Source organism: Macaca thibetana, chromosome 6, assembly GCF_024542745.1.
Source record: "Macaca thibetana thibetana isolate TM-01 chromosome 6, ASM2454274v1, whole genome shotgun sequence".
NCBI lineage: Eukaryota > Metazoa > Chordata > Mammalia > Primates > Cercopithecidae > Macaca > Macaca thibetana.
The window spans coordinates 144,111,831-144,138,928 of record NC_065583.1 but is presented as its reverse complement, the minus strand read 5'-3'; the positions used below and the strand labels follow the sequence as shown (position 1 = coordinate 144,138,928).

The 27,098-nt window shown below is 46.5% G+C and overlaps 5 protein-coding genes and 1 pseudogene across 7 annotated transcripts in view; 3 read left to right on the top strand and 3 right to left on the bottom strand.

Moving 5' to 3' along the window:
* LOC126956498 (uncharacterized) overlaps nucleotides 1-15,503 on the bottom strand; it is a 35,075-nt gene extending 19,572 nt beyond the window's left edge. Inside the window, exon 1 of one of the 2 annotated variants that reach the window (XR_007726396.1) lies at nucleotides 14,247-14,611. Coding sequence is in view for 1 of the 2 variants with exons in the window: in XM_050793489.1 (XP_050649446.1) it covers nucleotides 15,066-15,503 (438 nt within the window). In the remaining variant the exon portion in view is untranslated. Of the gene's footprint in view, nucleotides 1-14,246 lie in introns of both variants that reach the window. The other variant, XM_050793489.1, reaches the window with a different exon arrangement.
* A 1,092-nt stretch (nucleotides 15,504-16,595) lies between these two features.
* On the top strand, nucleotides 16,596-18,500 carry LOC126956491 (annexin-2 receptor-like). Its single transcript, XM_050793485.1, has one exon. The coding sequence runs from the start codon at nucleotides 17,840-17,842 to the stop codon at nucleotides 18,422-18,424; it is 585 nt and encodes a 194-aa protein (XP_050649442.1). The 5' UTR covers nucleotides 16,596-17,839; the 3' UTR covers nucleotides 18,425-18,500.
* LOC126956484 (uncharacterized) lies at nucleotides 18,496-19,566 on the bottom strand. The gene has a single exon (XM_050793475.1). The coding sequence runs from the start codon at nucleotides 19,547-19,549 to the stop codon at nucleotides 18,677-18,679; it is 873 nt and encodes a 290-aa protein (XP_050649432.1). The 5' UTR covers nucleotides 19,550-19,566; the 3' UTR covers nucleotides 18,496-18,676.
* A 1,825-nt stretch (nucleotides 19,567-21,391) lies between these two features.
* Nucleotides 21,392-22,076, top strand: LOC126956490 (annexin-2 receptor-like). Its single transcript, XM_050793484.1, has one exon. It carries the CDS (start codon nucleotides 21,401-21,403, stop codon nucleotides 21,983-21,985), a length of 585 nt encoding a protein of 194 aa, XP_050649441.1. The 5' UTR covers nucleotides 21,392-21,400; the 3' UTR covers nucleotides 21,986-22,076.
* LOC126956485 (uncharacterized) lies at nucleotides 22,057-23,128 on the bottom strand (annotated as a pseudogene). The gene has a single exon (XR_007726393.1). The product of XR_007726393.1 is annotated as an uncharacterized LOC126956485 (transcript).
* A 1,825-nt stretch (nucleotides 23,129-24,953) lies between these two features.
* LOC126956492 (annexin-2 receptor-like) lies at nucleotides 24,954-25,638 on the top strand. The gene has a single exon (XM_050793486.1). It carries the CDS (start codon nucleotides 24,963-24,965, stop codon nucleotides 25,545-25,547), a length of 585 nt encoding a protein of 194 aa, XP_050649443.1. The 5' UTR covers nucleotides 24,954-24,962; the 3' UTR covers nucleotides 25,548-25,638.
* The last annotated feature ends 1,460 nt before the right edge of the window (nucleotides 25,639-27,098 follow it).

Here is a 27,098-nt window from a genome sequence, read left to right as displayed (position 1 = left end):
CTATCTTATTTATTTATTTGTTGTCATGTTTACTGTTTTTATTTTTTTCCAACCCATGAAGGTATCAAACACTTTATGGCCAAGTCCGTGTCTGCTTGTTGATCACTTATCTCCGGCACCTTGATCACTACATAGCACAATATAGACACTTAGTATTTGTAAATGAAGAGTCAGTAAATGTATTAAAAGACTCAGTGTTGTGGCTGATGCCTGCAATTCCAGCACTTTGGGAGGCTGAGGTGGGAGGACTGCTTGAGCCCAGGAGTTTGAGCCCAGTCTGGGCAACATAGGGAAAGTCCATCTCTACAAAAAATTAAAAAATTATCTGGGTGTGTGGGGCACACCTGTAGTCTTAGCTACTTGGGAGGCTGAGGTAGGAGGATTGCTTGAGCCTAGGAGATTGAGGATGAACAGTGCTTATGCCACCACCACATTGCAGCCTGGGTGACAGAGTGAGACCTTGTCTCAAAACAAATAAACAAACAAAAAAAAGGGTAGTGTTCAGAGCTCTATAACTGATTATAAACTACCCTATAAAAGGATCAAGGTAAAACAATAATTGTGGATGATAAAATTATTAGAATAGCAATGGTTAAAGACACAATTGACAAGGAAATTGGTTATATTTATGACATACCACAATTTAATATAATGATGATAATTAGTTCTGATAACATGTACTAAGACATTTCAGAATCACAGGAATCTCATAACATTTTGGAACACACATTAATAACACATTTATATAAATACAATCCAAAAAGGTTAAACATCATTTCATATTTGATAATACTTCTTGTGTGATTTTATTATGCCAAGTGAGCCAAATATGCCTCTCTGGATTTCAGGGGAAGTAATGTCAAAAAAATTAGTGAGGGCAAAAACACTGAATTTAGAATTAGATTTTAGAAAGTTTGTCAAACATCAAAGTTTTAAAACATTTGATATCATAAAATAGGATCACAGGTCGTTGTAAAATAAGTCATTCATTTAGTCAAAATGGTAACTCAAAGATTTCAAAACCAGAAAGGCAAAAACTTCTACTCTTTGAGTCTTTCTTTCCCAAACATGAGACCTAATAAAGACAGGAGGAAGTCAACTAAATCTGTTTCTCAAATCTTAAAGACAAATCTACTAAATTGTAATCATCTTGACCATAAGATATAATTTTTATAAACTTTTTCATAACCTTTCATAATTTTTAAATAAAGAATGTTGCCGGGCGCGGTGGCTCAAGCCTGTAATCCCAGCACTTTGGGAGGCCGAGACGGGCGGATCACGAGGTCAGGAGATCGAGACCATCCTGGCTAACACGGTGAAACCCCGTCTCTACTAAAAAATATAAAAAACTAGCCGGGCGAGGTGGTGGGCCCCTGTAGTCCCAGCTACTCGGGAGGCTGAAGCAGGAGAATGGCGTGAACCCAGGAGGCGGAGCTTGCAGTGAGCTGAGATCCGGCCACTGCACTCCAGCCTCGGTGACAGATCCAGACTCCATCTCAAAAAAAAAAAAAAAAAAAAAAGTCTTAATGCTCCAATAAAACATTGTTAATCTGACCCCAGGGGCCCACATACTGGTCTTGCATTAGTGTTCCTTTGATACTAACGTTTCATTTATAGGCTGGCCTCAGTGATTTACGCCTGTAATCTCAGCACCTTGGGAGGCCTAGGTGCGCAGATTTCTTGAGCTCAGGAGTTCGACACCAACCTGGGCAACATGTTAAAACCCCCGTCTCTACAAAAAAATCCAAAAGTTAGCCAGGCATGGTGGTGCACACCTGTAGTCCCAGCTACTTGGACGGTTGAGGTGGCAGTGTCACTTGAGTGTGGGAGGCAGAGATTGCAGTGAGCCAGAATCACACCACTGCACTCCAGCCTGGGTCAGCTAGAACCTGTCTCAAAACAACAACAGTGACAATAACAAAAACACAACTGTTTAATTTATAGAGAAACTCTGAACTAATTTTGTCTCTGAAAATGGGTCCTTACAAACTCATAATCCACTTCTTCTGCAATATTCCCAGGGATTAAGAGGGTTGAATTGTTTTTATTTCTGGCCCCACGTCTCATGAATGCCCCTTATTCTGATTTTCATCTTCGCCTATGTCTGAAAATGAGGCTTCAATTGCTATCAATGCTTAAGATTTAGCAGGAGTTAGCGACCTTTTTAGATCCAGGAGTCAAAGCCTTGTAATTTAGTAGCACAATGACTTTAAAAGAAATACAGAAAGTTGGCCGGGCGTGGTGGCTCACGCCTGTAATCCCAGCACTTTGGGAGGCCGAGGGGGGCGGATCACGACGTCAAGAGATTGAGACCATCCTGGCCAACATGGTGAAACCCCGTTTCTACTAAAAATACAAAAATTCACTGGGCTTGGTGATACACTCCTGTAGTCCCAGCTACTCTGGAGGCTGAGGCGGGAGAATCACTTGAACCCAGGCGGCGGAGTTTGCAGTGAGCCGAGGTTCTGCCACTGCACTCCAGCCTGGCGACAGAGCGAGACTCACTCTCTCAAAAAACAAAACAAAACAAAACAAAACAAGAAATACAGAAAGTTTCATGGATATAATAACCTAATTTTTAAAAAACTTCCCAAAAAAGAAGTATGGGAGGGGAGGGAGGAGGGGGGTGTTGGGGAAGAAGCAGGTTGCAGTTGAACTCTTGGTTGTTCCTGGAAAACTGGCACAAGTATTGGGGGGCACACGATGGATGGAAAGTGAGAGGACAGGGTCCAGAATATACTGAGCTCAGGGCTTGCAGCCTCTAGGGCTCCTGGGCCTCTTCAGCAGAACCCCAGACCTCTGGCTCACCGCGAAGAAAGTGCTGTGCCACCGTGTCTGTCGCAGGTAATCAGGGACTCTTAGACTCACAAGCCACCAGTTTTTGTAATTTTATACTCTTCTGGCCCTGGTCATTCCACATAGCTTAGGAACCTGGCTGATGACTTTAATCCTGAAGCAAATTGCACATGAAAAGGGAATTAATGACACTAACATAAAATTCTATAATCTAGGGCAAAAGCTATCCAGAGTCAAATAGTTTGGTTCAGGGGATGAAAAAAAAAAAAAAAAAAGGCAGTACTGGGCCCATGAAGAGAAAGTTTTTCTGGGGAACCCTGGTTTATAGAAAGTTTATCATTTCCCCAAATCACATAGTTGCTCCTGAGCAGAGACTGGAATTCTGTCCTGCCAGGAAAAAAATGCGTAGGGGTGATTAGAAAGGAACATTTGGGATGTTAGTGAGGGGCACGCAAGAGTAAGTTCCTAGTTCTCTCTCTCTCTCTGTAAAATACACATAAGTTTACACATAAAGTTTACCATCTTAAGCATTATGTGTACAGTTCATAATGCTTTGCAACCGTTATCATCAACCATGTCCACTACTCTTTGTATCTTCTAAAGGCGGAATTTGCTTTTATTGCCCAGGCTGGAGTGAAGTGGTATGATCTCGGCTCACCGCAACCTCCACCTCCCGGGTTCAAGCGATTCTCCTGCCTCAGCCTCCCGAGTAGCTGGGGTTACAGGCATGTGTCACCATGCTCGGCTAATTTTGTATTTTTAGTAGAGACAGGGTTTCTCCATGTTGGTCAGGCTGGTCTCGAACTCCTGATCTCAGGTGATCTGCCCGCCTTGGTCTTCCAAACTGCTGGGATTACAGTCATGAGCCACCACACCTGGCATAAGTTAGTTTTAACTATTCTTCATCATTTTGTATTTATTTATTTATTTTAAAGTTGGGGTCTTATTGTACTGCCCAGCTTGGTCTCAAACTCCTGGAATGAAGCAATTCTCCCACCTCAGCCTCACGAGTAGCTGGTACTACAGTACTACAGGCATGAGCCATTAAACCCAGCTCCATAAATGTTTTCAGTATAAACATGTTACAAAACATTTATAGGGGCTTTTCTTTCTTAAAAAAAAAAACAAAAACTGGCCATTAGAGGCATGACACTGAGTAATACAGCTATCATAGTCCTTATTTTAAGACATATTTTCATAACTGGTGCCACGTACTTATACTTGTTTATCCACTTGTATATAATATTGCATTAAATCCTAAAATTGACACAGTCTAATACTAAACAGTTATTATTTCAGAGATGCATGGTATCCATTTCCTGTTGTTCAATTTCTCTCCTTTCAACTCCCTTTACATTTCTATTTTTTAAATGTGATTTTTTTCCGAATTCCATCCTGCCTTCTAAAACCATCTCATATTCTAAAATCTTTCTGGCCCTGTATGCTATATTTTCTGATATCACTTTAAATTTTCTTTCTTTCTTTTTTTTTTTTTTTTTTTGAGATGGAGTCTCGCTCTGTCCCCCTGGCTGGAGTGCAGTGGCGCGATTTCGGCTCACTGCAAGCTCCGCCTCTCGGGATCATGCCATTGTCCTGCCTCAGGCACCTGAGTAGCTGGGACTACAGGCACCTGCCACCGCGCCCGGCTAATTTTTTTTTGTATTTTTAGTAGAGACGAGGTTTCACTGTGGTCTCGATCTCCTGACCTTGTGATCCGCCCGCCTCGGCCTCCCAAAGTGCTGGGATTATAGGCGTGAGCCACCGCGCCTGGCCAAATTTTCTTATTGTTTTCTGTGATTTCTTTTTTGCAGTCCTTCTTTATAGAATTGTAGAGTTTAGCAGTCTTCTCATTTTTTGTTGGTTTGTTTTTGTTTTTGTTTTATTTTGTTTTGTTTTTGTGTGTGTGTGTGCGCCTGATTTTTTAATTTTTGTTTTATTTTGTTTTGTTTTTTTGTGTGTGTGCCTGATTTTTAATTTTTTTTTTTTTACTTTAAGCTCTGTTGGGCTTGAGTGCCTGTGATTTCTATGTCATTTCCAACAATCTGATTCCATGGCGCCCTCAAAGCCCTCATCTCTGTGGCTAACATAGGAGATGAAAGCTCAGTTCCCAGAGTATCCAAACACCAGAATCGATGAAGAGAGGGAGAGAAACAAAAGTAGACTGTAAGACTTCAGAATAGGAAGTGAGAATGGTCACATGGGAAGCCTGCTCCATATCCAAATCACAAAACCACTTTCCAATTCTACTTTGACAATTTATTGCCATTTTCTTATACCGATAACTGGCATTTAATCAATCTAACAAGAAGTGCAAGGCAAAGACAGTTTTATTCCCACGTTCCATTCAGATTGTAGCACTTAAGCTCCTCTATATTCAGATTTAAAACTGTGACAGTGTGGGAAAAAAAAATGACCTCATAGCTAGACACAATTAATACCAACACTGAGTTTCTGGGTTTTAATTTATCACATCTAAGGTGACAGAAAAGTTTTGAAGTCCAAAGGGTGATTGCTACTGCAAGTTTTTTCATCTCTTTCTGAAGACACCCATTTTTCTGTGCCTGGCACACTGCAGGTTGAAGCTATGGGGATGCATAAATCTTTCTCCTGGGATACCTACAGGAAGGAGTGAGTCTCAGATGCTGCAGGCCCTGAGATGGGGAGAGACTGTGAGAGAATAGCCTCCCTGGGCCAAGTATGCACCGGTGATGTTCTTGAGCCTTCAGTGTTGCTGGATTTTGAAGTTTTGCTGGATATTCAGTTTTGCTGGATTCAATCCATGTGAATTCTTGAGATGGGCATGACCCACATTGGCAGAATTCTGCAAATGCCTGGAATGTCTGACCTGGAGCTGATGCCCTGGAATCCCATGGTTGTCAATTCAAAAGGCACAGGGCTGGGGGTCTTCCTCATGGCTCCATAAATTTAATTTCTACTTCCACCCTGTGAATATAAACTTCAGACCATTGAAGGAATGTTTATTGATGATTGTTCTCTGCTCTCAGCATGGAGGCTATGCTCAGCTTCAAGATTACCCCAGGACAGTGGACCACTGCCCTTTCCCACCCTGTTGACATCATATCCATAGTTATTCAAAGACTCCCTGGAGTTCAGCCTCCAGCTCTGATGTGGGTCCCAGTCCCCTTCATGCCACCATGCCCACCTATATGTGCTTCCAATCCTGACTCTACCCACTCCAAATCTATGTCACGGGTGGAGAATATGGAAGAAGGCTTCGATCCTCATGTACAAAGAACTATGAATTCTGAGATCTAAAAGTAAAGTTCCTTAGCACATTATTGATTATACGAACAGATTTTTTTCCAGTTGAAAGCCTTGAAGTGATTCAGAAAATGAAGAGCAAAATATGGAAGGATCTTCACTGCAGACACTTCCAGTTCCAGGCAGGGCATAGTCCTATGGAAGTCCACAAGAACAGCATGAGGGCTCCCACTGGGGTGCATTAATTCATTCCAAGGCATTGGTAGAAAGGGCTGGTGCCATGAGCCATGAGCAAGACTGGGTTCCTTTATTTTCTGGGTTCCTGTCTGTCCTAAGCCTCAGTTTTCAGCAATTTCTTGGGGGCAGCCTGGGCTCTGAGAGTTACTCTGGGCATCTGTCTGTCCATCTTCGCTGGTTGGCATCTCCTGGCTGGGTCAGGGCCCATTGTGTTGTGTTGTCTATAGCTTACACCTGTTTTTCAAGTGTGTGTAGCTCTTCTCTGGTTTCAGCAATTGGCCCCAGACATGTGGGTCTCAACAACATTTTTTGTCCCCTTTAAACTTCAGGAATGACTCTAGCTTATGTAAGCCCAGCATGGCAGCCTGAATGCACTGCACTTCATATGTGCACAGAACTGGGGACACTGACAGTAGTGGCTCAGTGCAGTAAGGCTGTCCAGTTCCCAGTCCTGGCTTATTTTAGGTTTAGGCCAGGTGGCATGTGGGGCTCTGGACATACTGCTTTCAAGACAGTCCTTCCAAAGATGATGAATGGGGCTCCATATTTTAGCCTCTAGATCAGGCAAAGCTATGTGGCTTGTCTAGGAAAGGGAGTAAATGATTCAGTACAGTACGGAGTGTGCTCTGTCATATACAGAATGGCAGACACCAAAGTCCAAGTAGTTGGGGAGATGATCACTAATTTGCCTGGAAAAATTGCCTTAGGACCTGATAGGATTAAGGTGAAAACTGTAGACACAATTGAAAATCATCAGGGTAGGCCGGGCGCGGTGGCTCAAGCCTGTAATCCCAGCACTCTGGGAGGCCGAGACGGGCGGATCACGAGTTCAGGAGATCGAGACCATCCTGGCTAACACAGTGAAACCCTGTCTCTACTAAAATACAAAAAAAATTAGCCGGGCGAGGTGGCGGGCGCCTGTAGTCCCAGCTACTCGGGAGGCTGAGGCAGGAGAATGGCGTGAACCCGGGAGGCGGGGCTTGCAGTGAGCTGAGATCCGGCCACTGCACTCCAGCCTGGGGGACAGAGCCAGACTCCGTCTCAAAAAAAAAAAAAAAAAAAAAAAAAAAAAAAAAAAAGAAAATCATCAGGGTTGTTATGATTGAATCAGGTAAGAAAAGGGGAAGTGAGGGAAATTCCATGGGATGTTAGATTCTCATTATAGCCAGTGTCTATCGTAGGGGAGAAAAAGTAATAGTTTTTAGTCCATGCATGAGTTGTGATGATTTGATTTCTTTGCAGTCTATATTAAACCATCCAGCTTCAGCTTACAGGTCTTCAGGAAAAGTATAGTTTAACTTCAGCAATTCCAAGCCACAAGGATAGAAGGAAAGTTAGAAATATTAGTTTGAACAGCCATAGTTAGATTTTTTTTTTTTCTTGAGACAGGGTCTTGCTTTATCACCGAGGCTGGTGTGCAGAGGCACAAACAAGGCTCACCGCAGCCTCTACCTCCTTGGCTCAAGCAATCCTTCCACCTTTGCCTTCCAAGTAGCTGTGACCACAAGCACATGCCACCATGCCCAGCTAATTTTTGTACTTTTTGTAGAAACAGGGTTTTGCCATTTTGCTCAGGCTAGCCTTGAAGTCCTGAGCTCAAGCAATCTTCTCACCTCGGCCTCCCAAAGTGCTGGGATTACAGGTGTGAGCCTGACACCCAGCCGATTGCTCTATATTAAAGGGAACAAAAAGTTCAAGATCCAGTCTAGATTTCAGGAAGATGACAAGACATCAAAAACAATGAGCTAGAATCTAATGACAGGTACACTATAGTTTTTTTTTTTTCCTGAAATTTTTTTCTGTATGCTTATGCCCTTTTCTATCAAACAACATGAAAGTATTAATAAAACTAATTTGTTTGCAAAATAAATTTGATGTCGTTAAAGTTGGCCTAATTATTTACACAAGTGCAGAAGGAATAGTGGTTTATCACATAGGCTCTCTTTAAGTTAGCTTTTCTGGACCTTTTCATAAGGAATCTCAAATTACACTTTTTTTTTTTTTTTTTTGAAACGGGGTCTCACTCTGTCACCCAGACTGGAGTGCAGTGGCGCAATCTCAGCTCACTGCAGCCTCTGCCTCCTGGGTTCCAGCAATTCTTCCACTTCAGCCTCCCTAGTAGCTGGGATTGCAGGCGAGCGCCTCCATGCCCAGGTAATTTTTGCATTTTTAGTGGAGACAGGCTCTCACCATGTTGCCCAGTCTGGTCTCGAACTCCTGACCTCAGGTGATCCACCCACCTCAGCCTCCTAAAGTGCTGGGATTACAGGCATGAGCCACTGTGCCCGGCCATGTTCTTTGCTCAAAACATATGAGATATGGCCCAGCTTTATAGTTATTGTCATGCTACCTTACATGCATGTAAATCTCTTAAGGCTAACTCAATACTAGTGTTCTCTGTCTCTTCTATTGGGTACACAGGGGTCTTTTTGTTGTCAGGATTGTTTTATTTCCCCCACAGTGGATATGTTCTTCCCCTTTCTTTCTTCCTAAGTGGATTATTCTGAGAAGCAGTCAAAAATAGGGCTACCTAGAAGATGGTTCCATGTGATCAAGCAAACTGTTGTGTTCATGGTAGGTTCAGTTCATAGAACCCAGTGTTGTTACAGGTAGTGGGGAATTCTCTTTAGGAAAAAGAATAAAACTTTTGAGTACAAGATTATAGACCTGTTTAAAGGGATCCTAAAAGCTAAGCTTCCTTAGCTGCATGGTAAATTCACCTCTGACCCTGACCCAATTTGGGCCAATGAGGTAGCACAGCATGGAATTGCCTCTTACTCCTTCCTTTTTCACTTCCCTCTCTTTTAACTCCCACTCTCTTTAAAACAAACAAACAAACAAACAAAAACTCACTTTTGAATTAAAAGGTTTCACATAAGTTTTCACTTTAGCTAATACTTCCTGGGGAAGCCAGGTGAAGAAAAATATGTCTCTGCTTAACTTACATGCTTTGACCTTTTTCCTTTGCTGTCTGAATCCTCAATAATTCAATCTGTACTGAAAAGATTATGAGGGTGCCTACAAAAATAGAATGATTCAGTCCACTATTGACTTTTGAATGGCCCCGAATGAGACATGATGCCAGTATTTAATAAGTCTGCCTGAGCGGGGCAGAAAAAATACATAGAAAGGCCTTTTTAAGTATCAAGCAAGTATGAATATTTATAAGCCAATTTTGCATATCAGTCTTATCAATCCCCCAATTTTTGGTTAGCCAATAACTCTTATGATCACAGGTATTAAAAAATTATAAATAATGGATTAGCGTACTGAATCCAGAAATGTAAGTTTTTAAAAATACATCATGATCTTGTGGGATTTATTCCACAAACTCGATATTGGTTTAGCATTTGAAAATCAGTTAATATTATTCACATTAACATTAAAAAGGAATAAAACTATATGATAATATCAGTAGATGCAGAAAATTGTTTAAAATTTAACTTATTATTATTATTAAAACAAAACATATCTTAACAAATTAGAAAAAGTGGATTCCCTTATTTATTTAAAACTATATCTATAAGAGACATACAGTTAATATTCCACTTTGAAGGAAATAAAAAATGTTTAACCCCAAAATACATTTATTTGACATATTTTCAGATGGCTGTCAGAGAACCAGCAAAAGAAATAGCCCTGCAATGCTGTGGTTTGTGGGAAAAATTTACATCTGTGGACAATCTGCACTGATACATAAAGGCCTTCTCTTGTCCACATCTAGGAAGAATTAACAGAGAGTCTGGAACCGTTAAAGGTTTTCTCCCACCTTTAACTTGTTTTGCCATGATCCACTTTTTTCTGTAAACTCAGGATAGTATATAAGCTCCTGCACCTCACTGAGGGGCTGGGCAATCACACATTTTGTATGTGTTTTCTCCTATTAATCTGCCTCTGTGAGTTGATTTTTAGAGCAAACTTTCAGAGTGCTAAGAGAAAGATTTCCCTGGGCCCCTGAAAATTGGGTGCTTTGAGCAGGAACAGAAAGTTTGGCTCTTTTGGAAGCCCACGGTTGAGGGAAAGCAGGAGCTGATCAGCTAGCATAAGGATAAGAATTTCTTACCAGCCAGATTCCAGGCTCCACTCTGTGGAATCTGGTCACTCTCTGTTTATTTTTCCTGTCCAAAATCTTGACTGATGGGAGAAAAGGATTTGTGTGACCAGTGCCGGTGTATCGACTCTGTTGTACTTTCTGGTACTCTGTGGTAAGAATCATGTTGTTTCATCCTCTTTCCTCCCAGAATAGTGTTTTCTTTGTCTTTATCTTTCTGTGTTGCTCTGTCATAAAGAGGAGTAAGGAGTATAGCAGGACAGATGAGGGTTTTCTCTCATCTTGTTTTGTTTTTTTACATTTTAATTTAATTTCTTTTTTTTTTATACAGAGTCTTGCGCTGTTGTCCAGGGTGGAGTGCAGGGGCATAATCCGGGCTCACTGCAACCTCTGCCTCTTGGGTTGAAGCAATTCTCATGCCTCAATCTTTGTGTAGCTGGGATTATAGGAATGCACCACCACATCCAGCTAATTTTTATATTTTTAATAGAGACTGGGTTTCACCACGTTGGGCAGGCCTCAAACTCCTGGCTTCAAGTGATCTGCCCACTTCGGCCTCCCACCATCCTGGGATTACAGGCGTGAGCCACCAGTTCCCAGTCCTATTTTGTTTTTGTTTTAGAAACAGGGTCTTACGCTGTCACCCAGGCTGAAATGCAGTGGCATGATTATAGTTCTCTGTAACTTCAAACTTCTGGACTCAAGCCATCTTCCTGCTTTAGCCTCCCTAGTAACCAGGACTACTTTTTAAAAAAATACTTTTGTAGAGATGGGACTCCCTATGTGCTCAGCCTTCTCATGAACTCCTGGCCTCCCAAAGCACTAGGATTACAGGTGTGAGCCACCATGCCAGGCCCGAAATAATCAATATGCCAGAGGTATATTGTTATACTGGTATATTGGGGTGGTGATTCTGGTGTCCAACAGTCATATTTTGGTAGAGTGTATCCAGAATAATCAACTCAGAACGTAGGTTGGTATCTTGAACTGGAGTGTTAGGGAGAAGGGACACAGTAAAATCACACACGCACACACACACACACACACACACACACACCATGAGAAGATGAGTCTTAAATTTGCACCAAGAGTTGATTTCTTAACACTGAATGCTAAAATTACATTTATCTATTCAGTCACAGGCAGAGCTATACACACTCCAATTTCCCTAAGTGAGGCTGTGCAACTACAAAATGGAGAGAACTGAGAAGCAAGCCCAGCACAAAGCACGTGCTCACCACAGTTTTCAGTTGAGAATGAAACAAGGTAAAGCACAAAATACAGTTGGCATGGTGTCTGTCACAAATAATGATTTTTATGCCACAAACCACACAATATGTGAGTAAACTAAAAGGGGAGGCAAGAAGCTGAAATTGTTTCTGAGAAATTGCACCTTACAGATACTGGAGGAGTGGGGAAGATGATTTTCCCACTCACCCAACCATTTCAATGTATTGAGCTACACCGCAAAAAAAAACCAAATACAATAAAAAAAAAAGGTTTCAAAAATTACAACTCAGCTTGGCATGGTGGCTCATGGCTGTAATCCTGGCATTTTGGGAGGCCGAGGCGGGTGGATCACATGAGACCAGGAGTTCGAGGCTAGCCTGGCCAACACGGTGAAACCCCGTCTCTTCTAAAAATACAAAAATTACCTGGGTGTTATGGCAGGAGCCAATGGTCCCAACTACTCGGGAGGCTGAGGCACAAGAATGGCTTGAACCTGGGAGGCAGAGGTTACAGTCAACCAAGATCATGCCACTGCATTCCAGCCTTGGCGACAGAGCAAGATTCTGTCTCAAAAATAAATAAGTGAACAAAATAAAAATAATTAAAAAAGTAAAAAATCACAACTCTAATCTCTATGCTATTTTCAAGACATAAACTAAAAAATGGCACTAAAGATTGAAAACAAAGGAGTGGATACCTGAATTTAATCAATTCTAAGGTAAATGTTTTTATCATTTAGTATCTCTGAAACATGTATATATTTTTAAATGGGTGGCCTCTTACCATTGGGACACAGTACAATTTGCAGCATTCTCCTCTGTTAATGGTATATGTAATAATGTCTCAAGTGACCCCCTTCTTGCAGGGCTTGTAATCCCAGCTATGTTATTTTATTTTATTTTATTTTTTTGAGACAACATCTCCCTCTGTCACCCAGACTGAACTGCAGTGGTGCAGTCACAAATCACTATTCACTGCAGCCTGAATCTCCAGGGCTCAAGAGATCCTCCCACTTCAGCTTCCCTAGTAGCTGGGACTACAGGCACTCAAGACCAAATCTGACTAATTTTTCAATTTTTTTTCTTTTCTTTTCTTTTTTTCTTTTTTTTTTTTGTTTTTTTGTAGAGGCAAGGGCCTTACTTTGTGCTTAGGGTGGTCTTGAACTTCTGGACTAAAGAGATCCTCCTGACTCAGCCTCCCAGAGTGCTGGGACTACAGGAGGGAGCTACTGCTCTGAGTCAGCTTTTCTGCTAAAATGCTCTGCTGAGGTGGAAATGAGGAGGGTGAAGCAGTGGGCGGGCATTTGTTTTAAAAAGGCTCTACCTAGGCTGTTCCTTTTGGTGAAGTGCTTGTAACTTTTAAGGTGGAAACGATGCCATTTTTCATTTATTCTCCCGTCTGTAAGACCAGAAGGCAATTGGAGGATCCTGGAATACAGGGAGAAACCAGGTAGCAGAAGAAGTAGTATGGTGGGAGGGGAAGATCAAAACAAACACCTTGGGAGTGGGTGAGAATTGCGACCCCAAATTGGGTCTCCTGACTTGTCAAGGCCCTTCTCTGGGCTCCTCTGCACCTGTCCTCTGCCCAGGTTCATCCAGAAAAGGATGGAATTGGTTGCATGGTGCCTTCAGGATGCGATTGGGAGATGATGCGTTTGCGTGGGAACGCTCTTGGTAGGGTCTGTAAATCTCTTGGGGGGGGGGGGAATTACATCCGGATGTGTAGTGTTTTTTTGGGAAATGTGAAAGCTTATGGGAAAAATACGTTTTTCTTCCAAGCCGTGGCAGTTCCTTATTTCCTGTGAGGAAGGAGTTTATAGCCCCACTCTTGACTGAAAAGTGTGAGAGAATTCAAGCTCTTGAAAATTCAGCTGTTTGCATTTCCGGAAAGACAGAGAAAGCCTCAGTGATCCATTTCACAAATCAAGGGTATAGGAAAGTGGATGGCAATTTGAGATGTTTATTGGGTTTAGAAAGGGAACAGACGTCTGCCATCAATCCCACCTCCTGTGCTGGAGTCTTGCAGTTCATTTTTCTCTCCAGCCCTCTTCCAACTCCTATGCCCAATATCAAAGACATCTGACAGAGTTAACCATCAGAATCAACGAGCGGTTCCCACAGAGTTCGCTCCTGCAGGAGTGGTACCGGGACAGGCGAGGGAGACCTGAAGCTGCGGTCAGAAAACGCTGTGCCTTTTACGCTCCTAGGGAACCTTAGACCGAGAGTTTCAAGTGTCGAAGGCAAGCAGTTGTCGGCCCCTCCTGTAGGATCCTGTGGGTTCCGGACCCGGAAGAGAGCCTGGGAGCCAGGGGTGACCTGGAAGAGCCCAGTCACGAAGGCTGGATGGCTGTTTGCTGCGTAGGAAGCTGTTGGCGACCAGAATGGTTTTTACTTTGTTCCTGGGACCAACAGGATCTGCGTGGTTCTCAGGGCATAAGTCAACTACTCTCCCACTGCGCAACGCAATGCGTGGAATGCAAGAACAGTACAGACTTCCTGCCGGCCTCGGTGGCCAACGCCTGTGATCCCAGCACTTTGGGAGTCCCAAGCGAGCAAATCACTTGAGCTCAGGAGTTCAAGACCAGCCTGGGCAACATAGCGAGACCCCAGTCTCTAATACACACACACACACACACACACACACACACACACACACACACACACACACACACACACACACACACGAATTAGACGGGGGTGGTAGCACTCACCTGTGGTTTCGGCTACTCTAGAGGCTGAGGCGGGAGGATCGCTGGATCCCAGGAAGTCGAGGCTGCACTGAGCCAAGATGACACCACTGCACCAGCGTAGGCCAGAGAGGAAAAAAGAAAAGGACAACAGACTTCCCTAAGCCTGTGGGGGACAGAGTGGGTAGAACCGGTAGCACTTTGGAGGCACCAAGCGCGCGGTTGGTCGGTCGCTGCACCGTTCCTTTCCCAGCGCCAGCGGTTTCTCACTGCCAACGCCACTCCTTTGTCAGCGTTATCGGATGCTCTCTGACTGCAACCTTCCTTCCGCCAAAAGTTGTCTTTTGCAACTGCACAGGCATTTGCTACGGGCAGGTGATCGCTGGGTCCCAGCGCCGCTGGTTTCACAACTTTGCGGGTGCCCCACCCCACCATCACCCGCCAGGAGCATAATCGGTGAACCGAGCCCGCGGTTTCTCCGCTGCGCCTTCGCCCATTGCGTCCTGCGAAGCCAGTGGACTCGCTGATCGCAAGGTTGGTTTCACCAAGTCCGGCGTTTCTTGGCACCGCTCTGTGCTTTGTGCTAGCCCAGGCCGGTCTCAGCACTGTTAGGTGCCCTCCAAAGGCGACTCTCTGTCATGGGTAGGAAAGCTGTTATGAGACGACAGTTTTTCAGAAGTTTCTAGTCGAGTCCAGCTGACAGTGGTTTCTGAATCGCAGAACCACTGGTTGCGCGGAGCTGGATGGTACTTCTGTGGCCGCGAATGTTTCTCTGTCGTATCCCCAAGGCTGTCGTCGAAATCGCGGTTTTTCTCTGGCCCCACAGCCACGCGGGTAACTTCTTCAGTGGCTGCGGGGTTCACTCCACTGAGTTGCTCTTTTTGATCCGCGCTTTGTCACAGAGACCAGAGCAGACACTTTTCTGTTTGTGTCAACTGCTAGCTGTGCTGTGCACAGTTTCCTTGTCTCCGTGCGAGGCTTTCTCCAGCCGAGGCCCTCTAGTGCCGGCGTCGCGGTCGCAACACCCAGCGTTTCCATTGACTCTTTCGCCAGCAGCGCGGTGCCAGCGGTTTTGCCTTCACAACACTTGTTGAACGGAGTTTCTCGGTGGCCGAACTTCTCTTTTTTTCTCAGAGTCGACGGTTCCTTGGTGACAGCACCGTTGGTTGCGCCAAAACGAATGTTGTCCTTGACAACGTCGCTGGCTGCATTCCTTCCCAGGCTCCTGGCACCGCCATTTCGCCGAGCGGTGGTCTCTTGTTCGCAGTTCTGTGCCTCCATTTATCGGTGGCGGCAGCCCTCAGGCCACGGATCTGAGACGTTCAGAGTGGCCGGTGCCCCAGTTGCGCTGAGTCTGGCGTTGCCCGACGGACGGGTGCTGCAGGGCTGGGCGGGCGGAGCCCGAGGCTCCTCAGAGCCGGTGACAGGGGAGCTGCACGGGCACAGTCTCTTCCCAGGGCCGCCGCACGGGTTCCGGCTCGGCCGCCGGAACGCAGTCCTGGGGCGGCGCCGCTGCGCGTCTCTGTCGCAGGACCCCGCGGTTTCCCGCGACCTTGGCTTCTGGGTCCTAGCAAGTTTCCATTTCGCGGTGCCCAGGATTTCTACCCCCGGTCCAAGTAGGGGAACGGCCAAAATGTGATTTCTCAGCCCAAGCAAGTCCTGACTTAAGACAAACACCGGTCTAGCCCTGGCTGCGATATCTGGGCCGTAGGAAGTCACCGTTTTGCCATAGGAAGGCGAAGTTACTCTGTGACTCATTTGTCAGCAGCTCCGGGTCTCCGGTAGCCTCGGATTTCTAATCGTAACAGCCGTGGGGTCAACCCAGCCTCAAGTTTCTTAGTCCTAGCAAGTTCCGGTTTCCTACTAGTGAGCCTTGCTTTAGCTGCGCAGGAGACGTTTAACTCCTGTGGAAATCTGGGTACCAGCGAATGCGTTTTTTTTTGTTTTGTTTTGTTTCGTTTTGTAAAGGTTTAGTGATGGTCAGTTTAGCGGTGTTGGGAGCTCTTATGCCAAGTTTGGTTTCGCAATAGCGAGTCCCGTCTTAGCTAGGCTTGTGGTCTAGTGTCTTCAGAACTCCCAGGGAAGTCAGGAAGGCCGGCGAACGCGATTTCTCGGTTTTACCGAGCTCCCTTTGACAATAGCAAGTCCCGCCCATCGCGACTTTTTCCTCCTGTGGACCGAATCGGCATATACCAGTTACTACGATTTTTTAGTCGCACCTAAACACGTTTAACCGTGGCTATTTTTGTTTGTCATAGGAAATTATGACAGGAGCAACCTGCAGGGCTTTAGATGTGACAGAAACATTCTAATGGTAGGCATTGCATCGTTTAGCCATATCTGTAATTTCTTCTTTGTACGGTTCGCTCTCTGTAATTTTCGCTAATAAATGCACATTATTTTTGTGTATTTTGCTCTGAGGACAGTGTTACCGATGTGTTTTGCGTTTTTACTTGCATTTCAGACTTTCATTATTTTAAATTTTTATTTTTATTTAAATGTTACGTTTTTGTTTTTGTTTTTGTTTTTCCTACTAATTTTGAGCGTCTCAGCTTCGTGCTTCTTGACTTTCATTCTCTCAGGAGCCGGGGAGCCGAGCTCGGTCTTAGCCTCGCTGGTGTTAGGCTCCGGGTTCTGTCTGGCGGCTCCGCTTCCCATGCGGAGCTGGCGGTTTTGTATCAGCAAGTTTGCTAGCAGCGCCCACTGGGCGTTTTCTCAGTTGCCGCTCCCAACGTGACGTTTCCCGTTCGCGGGGTCCTTACGTTCTCAGTGCTGTCACTTTGTCGCTCCTAGAACCGCTAGTATCTCGCAGGAACTTCCTGAACCCCGTTTTGCGATGCAGAACGGTGACTGCACCCAGCCGCCGTTGGCACTAATAACTCCGTGGTACCATTAGCCGGCGCTTTTTCTGTCACAACCCATTAGAACGGGTTAAAACATATTAAACCTGTCAAACACACTGAGCGGATTAAAACACATTAACATGCCACAACACATTTTCCTGGCACGACACATTTAAACAGAGTTGGTTCATTTCCTCCAAACAGGTTGTTTAGGCGTGGAAGCACCGCTCTTTTCTAAGAGCACGCTCTTTCTCTTTAGCAGCCCCGCTTACGGCGCCGAAAACGGATATTTGTTTGGCAATACCAGCGCTATCCGCTAGGTGCCGGCGCTTGCTAAGTTCAACGTGCCAGTTTCTCGTTAGCAAGACGGTTATTAGCGCAGAGCCCCAGCGGACAGTTTTCCGGTGGCAGCAACGCTCATTTCCCGAAAACGAGTGGTTCTTGGTCCTTGCAGCGCTCTTTAATACGTGCGTTCTGTAGTGCTAGTTCTCTGCAAGGTTTGCTTAGCGTTGTTTCCTTTCGGTTTCTTTTCTCGCTATGTTTTTCTGTCGGAATCACGGTTCGTTTTGGTTCTATGAACTCTCTAAAATTTTATCGTTTTTCATTTGTCTACGAATCTTCGTGCATTTGCTACTAATGAGTTTCTTGATATCTGACTGGCCTCCGCCCACGGGCTCTGGTAGAGCATAAATACCCAGGCTGAGGGTAGTGCAGAAGGCTCTCCCTCCTTGATCAGGGCAACCGTTTGTTTCCTCCTGGTCTGAGGCTTAAGCGATGGAGCAACATTTTCTTGGCTGTGTGAAGCGGCCTTGGGATTCCCCCGAGGTGGCGCCAGAGCCCGGGTCTCCGCCTATTGTGAGTTCAGAAGATCGTGGGCCGTGGCCCCTCCCTTTGTATCCAGTACTAGGAGAGTACTCATTGGACAGCTGTGATTTGGGACTGCTTTCCAGTCCTTGCTGGCGGCTACCGGGAGTCTACTGGCAAAACGGACTCTTTCCTGGAGTCCAGAGCACCTTGGAACCAAGTACAGCGAAGTCCCCTGAGTTCGGTTGGCCGGGGACACAGAAGCAGCAAGAGGCATCCGTGGAAGAGGTGGGGCAGGGAGAGGAACCCGACAGACTCACGCTCCAGCAGCTCTCCTGGTGCAGTCCTCCGCATTCCTGGAACAGACAGCAGGACACCGACGTCTCTGACAGCGGGTGCCTTTTGGAAGGCCGCCATCCTCCTGCCCTCCATCTGTGGCGCCACCCCCCGGGGGGTTTCTCAGACTGCCTGGAGCGGATTCTTCGCGTTGGTTTTGCCGCGTTCTCTGTACTCTGGGCGTGCTGCCTACGAATCTGTGGAGCTAAACAGCCTTAGATATCAGCAGGAGGCTTTTTGGATTCTCCTCCTTGAAAAGATGCTCAGTTACCAAGCGTCTCCACCTAGAAAATAAAAATACGTTAAGATGGGCTTTCATTGCTGGTTGTCCGTTTTTGAATTCTCCTTTTTCCTGATGTTTCTTTCTTGTTTCGTGTGGCTTATTACTTTCAGTTTCCTTGTCTTTTATACACTTATATTTATTTTATTAAATATTTCACTTGTATCTGTTTTAACTTTGAGAAATCTATTTTATGATTGTAGAGTTCTTAGCAGACCAGACACTTTTCTGTTTGTGTCAACCGCTAGCTGTGCCGTACACAGTTTCCTTGTCTCGGTGCGGAGCTTTCTCCATCCGAGGCCCTCTGGTGCCGGCGTCGCGGTGGCAGCACCCGGCCTTTCCGTCGACTCTTTCGCCACCGGCGCGGAGCCGGCGGTTTTGCTGTCACAGCACTTGCTGCACGGAGTTTCTCGGTGGCCGAACTTCTCTTTTTTTCTCGGAGTCGACGGTTCCTTGGTGACAGCACCGTTGGTTGCGCCAAAACGAATGTTGTCCTTGACAACGTCGCTGGCTGCATTCCCTCCCAGGCTCCTGGCACCGCCATTTCGCCGAGCGGTGGTCTCTTGTTCGCAGCTCTGTGCCTTCGTTTCTCGGTGGCGGCAGCCCTCAGGCCACGGATCTGAGAGATTGGAAGTGGCCGGTGCCCCAGTTGCGCTGAGTCTGGCGTTGCGGGACGGACGGGTGCTGCAGGGCTGGGCGGGCGGAGCCCAAGGCTCCTCAGAGCCGGTGACAGGGGAGCTGCACGGACACAGTCTCTTCCCAGGGCCGCCGCACGGGTTCCGGCTCGGCCGCCAGAACGCAGTCCTGGGGCGGCGCCGCTGCGCGTCTCTGTCGCAGGACCCCGCGGTTTCCCGCGACCTTGGCTTCTGGGTCCTAGCAAGTTTCCATTTCGCGGTGCCCAGGATTTCTACCCCCGGTCCAAGTAGGGGAACGGCCAAAATGTGATTTCTCAGCCCAAGCAAGTCCTGACTTAAGACAAACACCGGTCTAGCCCTGGCTGCGATATCTGGGCCGTAGGAAGTCACCGTTTTGCCATAGGAAGGCGAAGTTACTCTGTGACTCATTTGTCAGCAGCTCCGGGTCTCCGGTAGCCTCGGATTTCTAATCGTAACAGCCGTGGGGTCAACCCAGCCTCAAGTTTCTTAGTCCTAGCAAGTTCCGGTTTCCTACTAGTGAGCCTTGCTTTAGCTGCGCAGGAGACGTTTAACTCCTGTGGAAATCTGGGTACCAGCGAATGCGTTTTTTTGTTTTGTTTTGTTTCGTTTTGTAAAGGTTTAGTGATGGTCAGTTTAGCGGTGTTGGGAGCTCTTATGCCAAGTTTGGTTTCGCAATAGCGAGTCCCGTCTTAGCTAGGCTTGTGGTCTAGTGTCTTCAGAACTCCCAGGGAAGTCAGGAAGGCCGGCGAACGCGATTTCTCGGTTTTACCGAGCTCCCTTTGACAATAGCAAGTCCCGCCCATCGCGACTTTTTCCTCCTGTGGACCGAATCGGCATATACCAGTTACTACGATTTTTTAGTCGCACCTAAACACGTTTAACCGTGGCTATTTTTGTTTGTCATAGGAAATTATGACAGGAGCAACCTGCAGGGCTTTAGATGTGACAGAAACATTCTAATGGTAGGCATTGCATCGTTTAGCCATATTTGTAATTTCTTCTTTGTACGGTTCGCTCTCTGTAATTTTCGCTAATAAATGCACATTATTTTTGTGTATTTTGCTCTGAGGACAGTGTTACCGATGTGTTTTGCGTTTTTACTTGCATTTCAGACTTTCATTATTTTAAATTTTTATTTTTATTTAAATGTTACGTTTTTGTTTTTGTTTTTCCTACTAATTTTGAGCGTCTCAGCTTCGTGCTTCTTGACTTTCATTCTCTCAGGAGCCGGGGAGCCGAGCTCGGTCTTAGCCTCGCTGGTGTTAGGCTCCGGGTTCTGTCTGGCGGCTCCGCTTCCCATGCGGAGCTGGCGGTTTTGTATCAGCAAGTTTGCTAGTAGCGCCCACTGGGCGTTTTCTCAGTTGCCGCTCCCAACGTGACGTTTCCCGTTCGCGGGGTCCTTACGTTCTCAGTGCTGTCACTTTGTCGCTCCTAGAACCGCTAGTATCTCGCAGGAACTTCCTGAACCCCGTTTTGCGATGCAGAACGGTGACTGCACCCAGCCGCCGTTGGCACTAATAACTCCGTGGTACCATTAGCCGGCGCTTTTTCTGTCACAACCCATTAGAACGGGTTAAAACATATTAAACCTGTCAAACACACTGAGCGGATTAAAACACATTAACATGCCACAACACATTTTCCTGGCACGACACATTTAAACAGAGTTGGTTCATTTCCTCCAAACAGGTTGTTTAGGCGTGGAAGCACCGCTCTTTTCTAAGAGCACGCTCTTTCTCTTTAGCAGCCCCACTTACGGCGCCGAAAACGGATATTTGTTTGGCAATACCAGCGCTATCCGCTAGGTGCCGGCGCTTGCTAAGTTCAACGTGCCAGTTTCTCGTTAGCAAGACGGTTATTAGCGCAGAGCCCCAGCGGACAGTTTTCCGGTGGCAGCAACGCTCATTTCCCGAAAACGAGTGGTTCTTGGTCCTTGCAGCGCTCTTTAATACGTGCGTTCTGTAGTGCTAGTTCTCTGCAAGGTTTGCTTAGCGTTGTTTCCTTTCGGTTTCTTTTCTCGCTATGTTTTTCTGTCGGAATCACGGTTCGTTTTGGTTCTATGAACTCTCTAAAATTTTATCGTTTTTCATTTGTCTACGAATCTTCGTGCATTTGCTACTAATGAGTTTCTTGATATCTGACTGGCCTCCGCCCACGGGCTCTGGTAGAGCATAAATACCCAGGCTGAGGGTAGTGCAGAAGGCTCTCCCTCCTTGATCAGGGCAACCGTTTGTTTCCTCCTGGTCTGAGGCTTAAGCGATGGAGCAACATTTTCTTGGCTGTGTGAAGCGGCCTTGGGATTCCCCCGAGGTGGCGCCAGAGCCCGGGTTTCCGCCTATTGTGAGTTCAGAAGATCGTGGGCCGTGGCCCCTCCCTTTGTATCCAGTACTAGGAGAGTACTCATTGGACAGCTGTGATTTGGGACTGCTTTCCAGTCCTTGCTGGCGGCTACCGGGAGTCTACTGGCAAAACGGACTCTTTCCTGGAGTCCAGAGCACCTTGGAACCAAGTACAGCGAAGTCCCCTGAGTTCGGTTGGCCGGGGACACAGAAGCAGCAAGAGGCATCCGTGGAAGAGGTGGGGCAGGGAGAGGAACCCGACAGACTCACGCTCCAGCAGCTCTCCTGGTGCAGTCCTCCGCATTCCTGGAACAGACAGCAGGACACCGACGTCTCTGACAGCGGGTGCCTTTTGGAAGGCCGCCATCCTCCTGCCCTCCATCTGTGGCGCCACCCCCCGGGGGGTTTCTCAGACTGCCTGGAGCGGATTCTTCGCGTTGGTTTTGCCGCGTTCTCTGTACTCTGGGCGTGCTGCCTACGAATCTGTGGAGCTAAACAGCCTTAGATATCAGCAGAAGGCTTTTTGGATTCTCCTCCTTGAAAAGATGCTCAGTTACCAAGCGTCTCCACCTAGAAAATAAAAATACGTTAAGATGGGCTTTCATTGCTGGTTGTCCGTTTTTGAATTCTCCTTTTTCCTGATGTTTCTTTCTTGTTTCGTGTGGCTTATTACTTTCAGTTTCCTTGTCTTTTATACACTTATATTTATTTTATTAAATATTTCACTTGTATCTGTTTTAACTTTGAGAAATCTATTTTATGATTGTAGAGTTCTTAGCAGACCAGACACTTTTCTGTTTGTGTCAACCGCTAGCTGTGCCGTACACAGTTTCCTTGTCTCGGTGCGGAGCTTTCTCCATCCGAGGCCCTCTGGTGCCGGCGTCGCGGTGGCAGCACCCGGCCTTTCCGTCGACTCTTTCCGCCACCGGCGCGGAGCCGGCGGTTTTGCTGTCACAGCACTTGCTGCACGGAGTTTCTCGGTGGCCGAACTTCTCTTTTTTTCTCGGAGTCGACGGTTCCTTGGTGACAGCACCGTTGGTTGCGCCAAAACGAATGTTGTCCTTGACAACGTCGCTGGCTGCATTCCCTCCCAGGCTCCTGGCACCGCCATTTCGCCGAGCGGTGGTCTCTTGTTCGCAGCTCTGTGCCTTCGTTTCTCGGTGGCGGCAGCCCTCAGGCCACGGATCTGAGAGATTGGAAGTGGCCGGTGCCCCAGTTGCGCTGAGTCTGGCGTTGCGGGACGGACGGGTGCTGCAGGGCTGGGCGGGCGGAGCCCAAGGCTCCTCAGAGCCGGTGACAGGGGAGCTGCACGGACACAGTCTCTTCCCAGGGCCGCCGCACGGGTTCCGGCTCGGCCGCCAGAACGCAGTCCTGGGGCGGCGCCGCTGCGCGTCTCTGTCGCAGGACCCCGCGGTTTCCCGCGACCTTGGCTTCTGGGTCCTAGCAAGTTTCCATTTCGCGGTGCCCAGGATTTCTACCCCCGGTCCAAGTAGGGGAACGGCCAAAATGTGATTTCTCAGCCCAAGCAAGTCCTGACTTAAGACAAACACCGGTCTAGCCCTGGCTGCGATATCTGGGCCGTAGGAAGTCACCGTTTTGCCATAGGAAGGCGAAGTTACTCTGTGACTCATTTGTCAGCAGCTCCGGGTCTCCGGTAGCCTCGGATTTCTAATCGTAACAGCCGTGGGGTCAACCCAGCCTCAAGTTTCTTAGTCCTAGCAAGTTCCGGTTTCCTACTAGTGAGCCTTGCTTTAGCTGCGCAGGAGACGTTTAACTCCTGTGGAAATCTGGGTACCAGCGAATGCGTTTTTTTGTTTTGTTTTGTTTCGTTTTGTAAAGGTTTAGTGATGGTCAGTTTAGCGGTGTTGGGAGCTCTTATGCCAAGTTTGGTTTCGCAATAGCGAGTCCCGTCTTAGCTAGGCTTGTGGTCTAGTGTCTTCAGAACTCCCAGGGAAGTCAGGAAGGCCGGCGAACGCGATTTCTCGGTTTTACCGAGCTCCCTTTGACAATAGCAAGTCCCGCCCATCGCGACTTTTTCCTCCTGTGGACCGAATCGGCATATACCAGTTACTACGATTTTTTAGTCGCACCTAAACACGTTTAACCGTGGCTATTTTTGTTTGTCATAGGAAATTATGACAGGAGCAACCTGCAGGGCTTTAGATGTGACAGAAACATTCTAATGGTAGGCATTGCATCGTTTAGCCATATTTGTAATTTCTTCTTTGTACGGTTCGCTCTCTGTAATTTTCGCTAATAAATGCACATTATTTTTGTGTATTTTGCTCTGAGGACAGTGTTACCGATGTGTTTTGCGTTTTTACTTGCATTTCAGACTTTCATTATTTTAAATTTTTATTTTTATTTAAATGTTACGTTTTTGTTTTTGTTTTTCCTACTAATTTTGAGCGTCTCAGCTTCGTGCTTCTTGACTTTCATTCTCTCAGGAGCCGGGGAGCCGAGCTCGGTCTTAGCCTCGCTGGTGTTAGGCTCCGGGTTCTGTCTGGCGGCTCCGCTTCCCATGCGGAGCTGGCGGTTTTGTATCAGCAAGTTTGCTAGTAGCGCCCACTGGGCGTTTTCTCAGTTGCCGCTCCCAACGTGACGTTTCCCGTTCGCGGGGTCCTTACGTTCTCAGTGCTGTCACTTTGTCGCTCCTAGAACCGCTAGTATCTCGCAGGAACTTCCTGAACCCCGTTTTGCGATGCAGAACGGTGACTGCACCCAGCCGCCGTTGGCACTAATAACTCCGTGGTACCATTAGCCGGCGCTTTTTCTGTCACAACCCATTAGAACGGGTTAAAACATATTAAACCTGTCAAACACACTGAGCGGATTAAAACACATTAACATGCCACAACACATTTTCCTGGCACGACACATTTAAACAGAGTTGGTTCATTTCCTCCAAACAGGTTGTTTAGGCGTGGAAGCACCGCTCTTTTCTAAGAGCACGCTCTTTCTCTTTAGCAGCCCCACTTACGGCGCCGAAAACGGATATTTGTTTGGCAATACCAGCGCTATCCGCTAGGTGCCGGCGCTTGCTAAGTTCAACGTGCCAGTTTCTCGTTAGCAAGACGGTTATTAGCGCAGAGCCCCAGCGGACAGTTTTCCGGTGGCAGCAACGCTCATTTCCCGAAAACGAGTGGTTCTTGGTCCTTGCAGCGCTCTTTAATACGTGCGTTCTGTAGTGCTAGTTCTCTGCAAGGTTTGCTTAGCGTTGTTTCCTTTCGGTTTCTTTTCTCGCTATGTTTTTCTGTCGGAATCACGGTTCGTTTTGGTTCTATGAACTCTCTAAAATTTTATCGTTTTTCATTTGTCTACGAATCTTCGTGCATTTGCTACTAATGAGTTTCTTGATATCTGACTGGCCTCCGCCCACGGGCTCTGGTAGAGCATAAATACCCAGGCTGAGGGTAGTGCAGAAGGCTCTCCCTCCTTGATCAGGGCAACCGTTTGTTTCCTCCTGGTCTGAGGCTTAAGCGATGGAGCAACATTTTCTTGGCTGTGTGAAGCGGCCTTGGGATTCCCCCGAGGTGGCGCCAGAGCCCGGGTTTCCGCCTATTGTGAGTTCAGAAGATCGTGGGCCGTGGCCCCTCCCTTTGTATCCAGTACTAGGAGAGTACTCATTGGACAGCTGTGATTTGGGACTGCTTTCCAGTCCTTGCTGGCGGCTACCGGGAGTCTACTGGCAAAACGGACTCTTTCCTGGAGTCCAGAGCACCTTGGAACCAAGTACAGCGAAGTCCCCTGAGTTCGGTTGGCCGGGGACACAGAAGCAGCAAGAGGCATCCGTGGAAGAGGTGGGGCAGGGAGAGGAACCCGACAGACTCACGCTCCAGCAGCTTTCCTGGTGCAGTCCTCCGCATTCCTGGAACAGACAGCAGGACACCGACGTCTCTGACAGCGGGTGCCTTTTGGAAGGCCGCCATCCTCCTGCCCTCCATCTGTGGCGCCACCCCCCGGGGGGTTTCTCAGACTGCCTGGAGCGGATTCTTCGCGTTGGTTTTGCCGCGTTCTCTGTACTCTGGGCGTGCTGCCTACGAATCTGTGGAGCTAAACAGCCTTAGATATCAGCAGGAGGCTTTTTGGATTCTCCTCCTTGAAAAGATGCTCAGTTACCAAGCGTCTCCACCTAGAAAATAAAAATACATTAAGATGGGCTTTCATTGCTGGTTGTCCGTTTTTGAATTCTCCTTTTTCCTGATGTTTCTTTCTTGTTTCGTGTGGCTTATTACTTTCAGTTTCCTTGTCTTTTAAACACTTATATTTATTTTATTAAATATTTCACTTGTATCTGTTTTAACTTTGAGAAATCTATTTTATGAGTATAGAATCCTTACTTTTTGGCAAATTTATAATTTTTTTTCCATTTTGTTTTTAAATCTTATTTGTAGTATTTTTCTAATTATTCCTTTTTAAATATATTGTTTGTTTACTTTTAATTTTATATCAAGTCTTTTACGTTATTATAACGTCTTCTTAATTTCAATTTTTAATTTTATTTTTAACAGGTGTTTCTGTTTTTCAGTTTATCAATTCATTTTGTTTTACACTCAGAAATTTTATTCACGTTCAAGAGTGGGAGTTTGATCAATCGTTGCTATGTCTCGTGGAAGGACCACGCAATAACTTATATTAATATAACTTCACACATGATCAGTTCTTAGTGTTACTTATTCTGGTGTGACAGCGTGGCTCACAGCAGTAATCCCAGCACTTTTAGCGTTGGAGGCATTCGGATTGCTTGTGCTCAGAAGTTTGAGAACAGCCTGGGCAAGAGGGTGAAGCCTGTCTCTACAAAAAATACAAAAATTAGCCGGGGGAGGTGGCGTGCACCTATAGTCCCAGCTACTCCAGAGGGTGGAGTGGGCTGGTTGGTTGAGCTCAGGAGGTTGAGGCTGCAGTGGGCTTGAGCCGATAGCACCAACGCCCTCCAGCAGAGTGAGACCCTGTCTCAAAATAAATAAATAATTGAGAAGATTACTTATTCATGGGTGACGGCTAGCAGTGTTTTCTGTGTCTTTTTCTTTGGAACAGTTTAGAGTGGCTTACAAGAGAACTACCAATTACTTAATAGTACCACAACTGGGTTTAGCAATTCCGGTAGGCACAGCAGGTCCGGCTTGGCCCTGCCTGCTTTGACTGCCTTTTCGGGAATTTTAAACCTCCTACACTCGGAATATAGCCCTGACTGTGGTTTCTCTGCATAGGAAGTTCGGATTTAAGCGGAATAAGTAACGGCTTATTTCACCTGTGATAAAGATGCTTAACTCTGCTTTTGAAATATTCTGAGCGAGTCCTGGGTTAGGGATTTCTTAGAGTGACAAGTACATGCTTCGATTGCAAGTGCCCCTGTGAATGTGATTTTTTAGCTCTTGCAAGTCCATATTTAGTCGCAACCAGTACTAGCATAGCCATACCTGCGACTCCTTATTTCCAGTAACTTTCGGTTTCATAATAACTTATCCTGCTTTACTGATGCCTGAGTTTTAAATATAGAAGTCCGGGCATGTCGTTAAAGAAGATATTTTAGGAGTAGAAAGTAGCGGTTTAGCGGTGCCTGCAGTCCCTTAGAAGTCCTGGTGAGACCGAGCAGATATTGATATAGGCCTGACAGC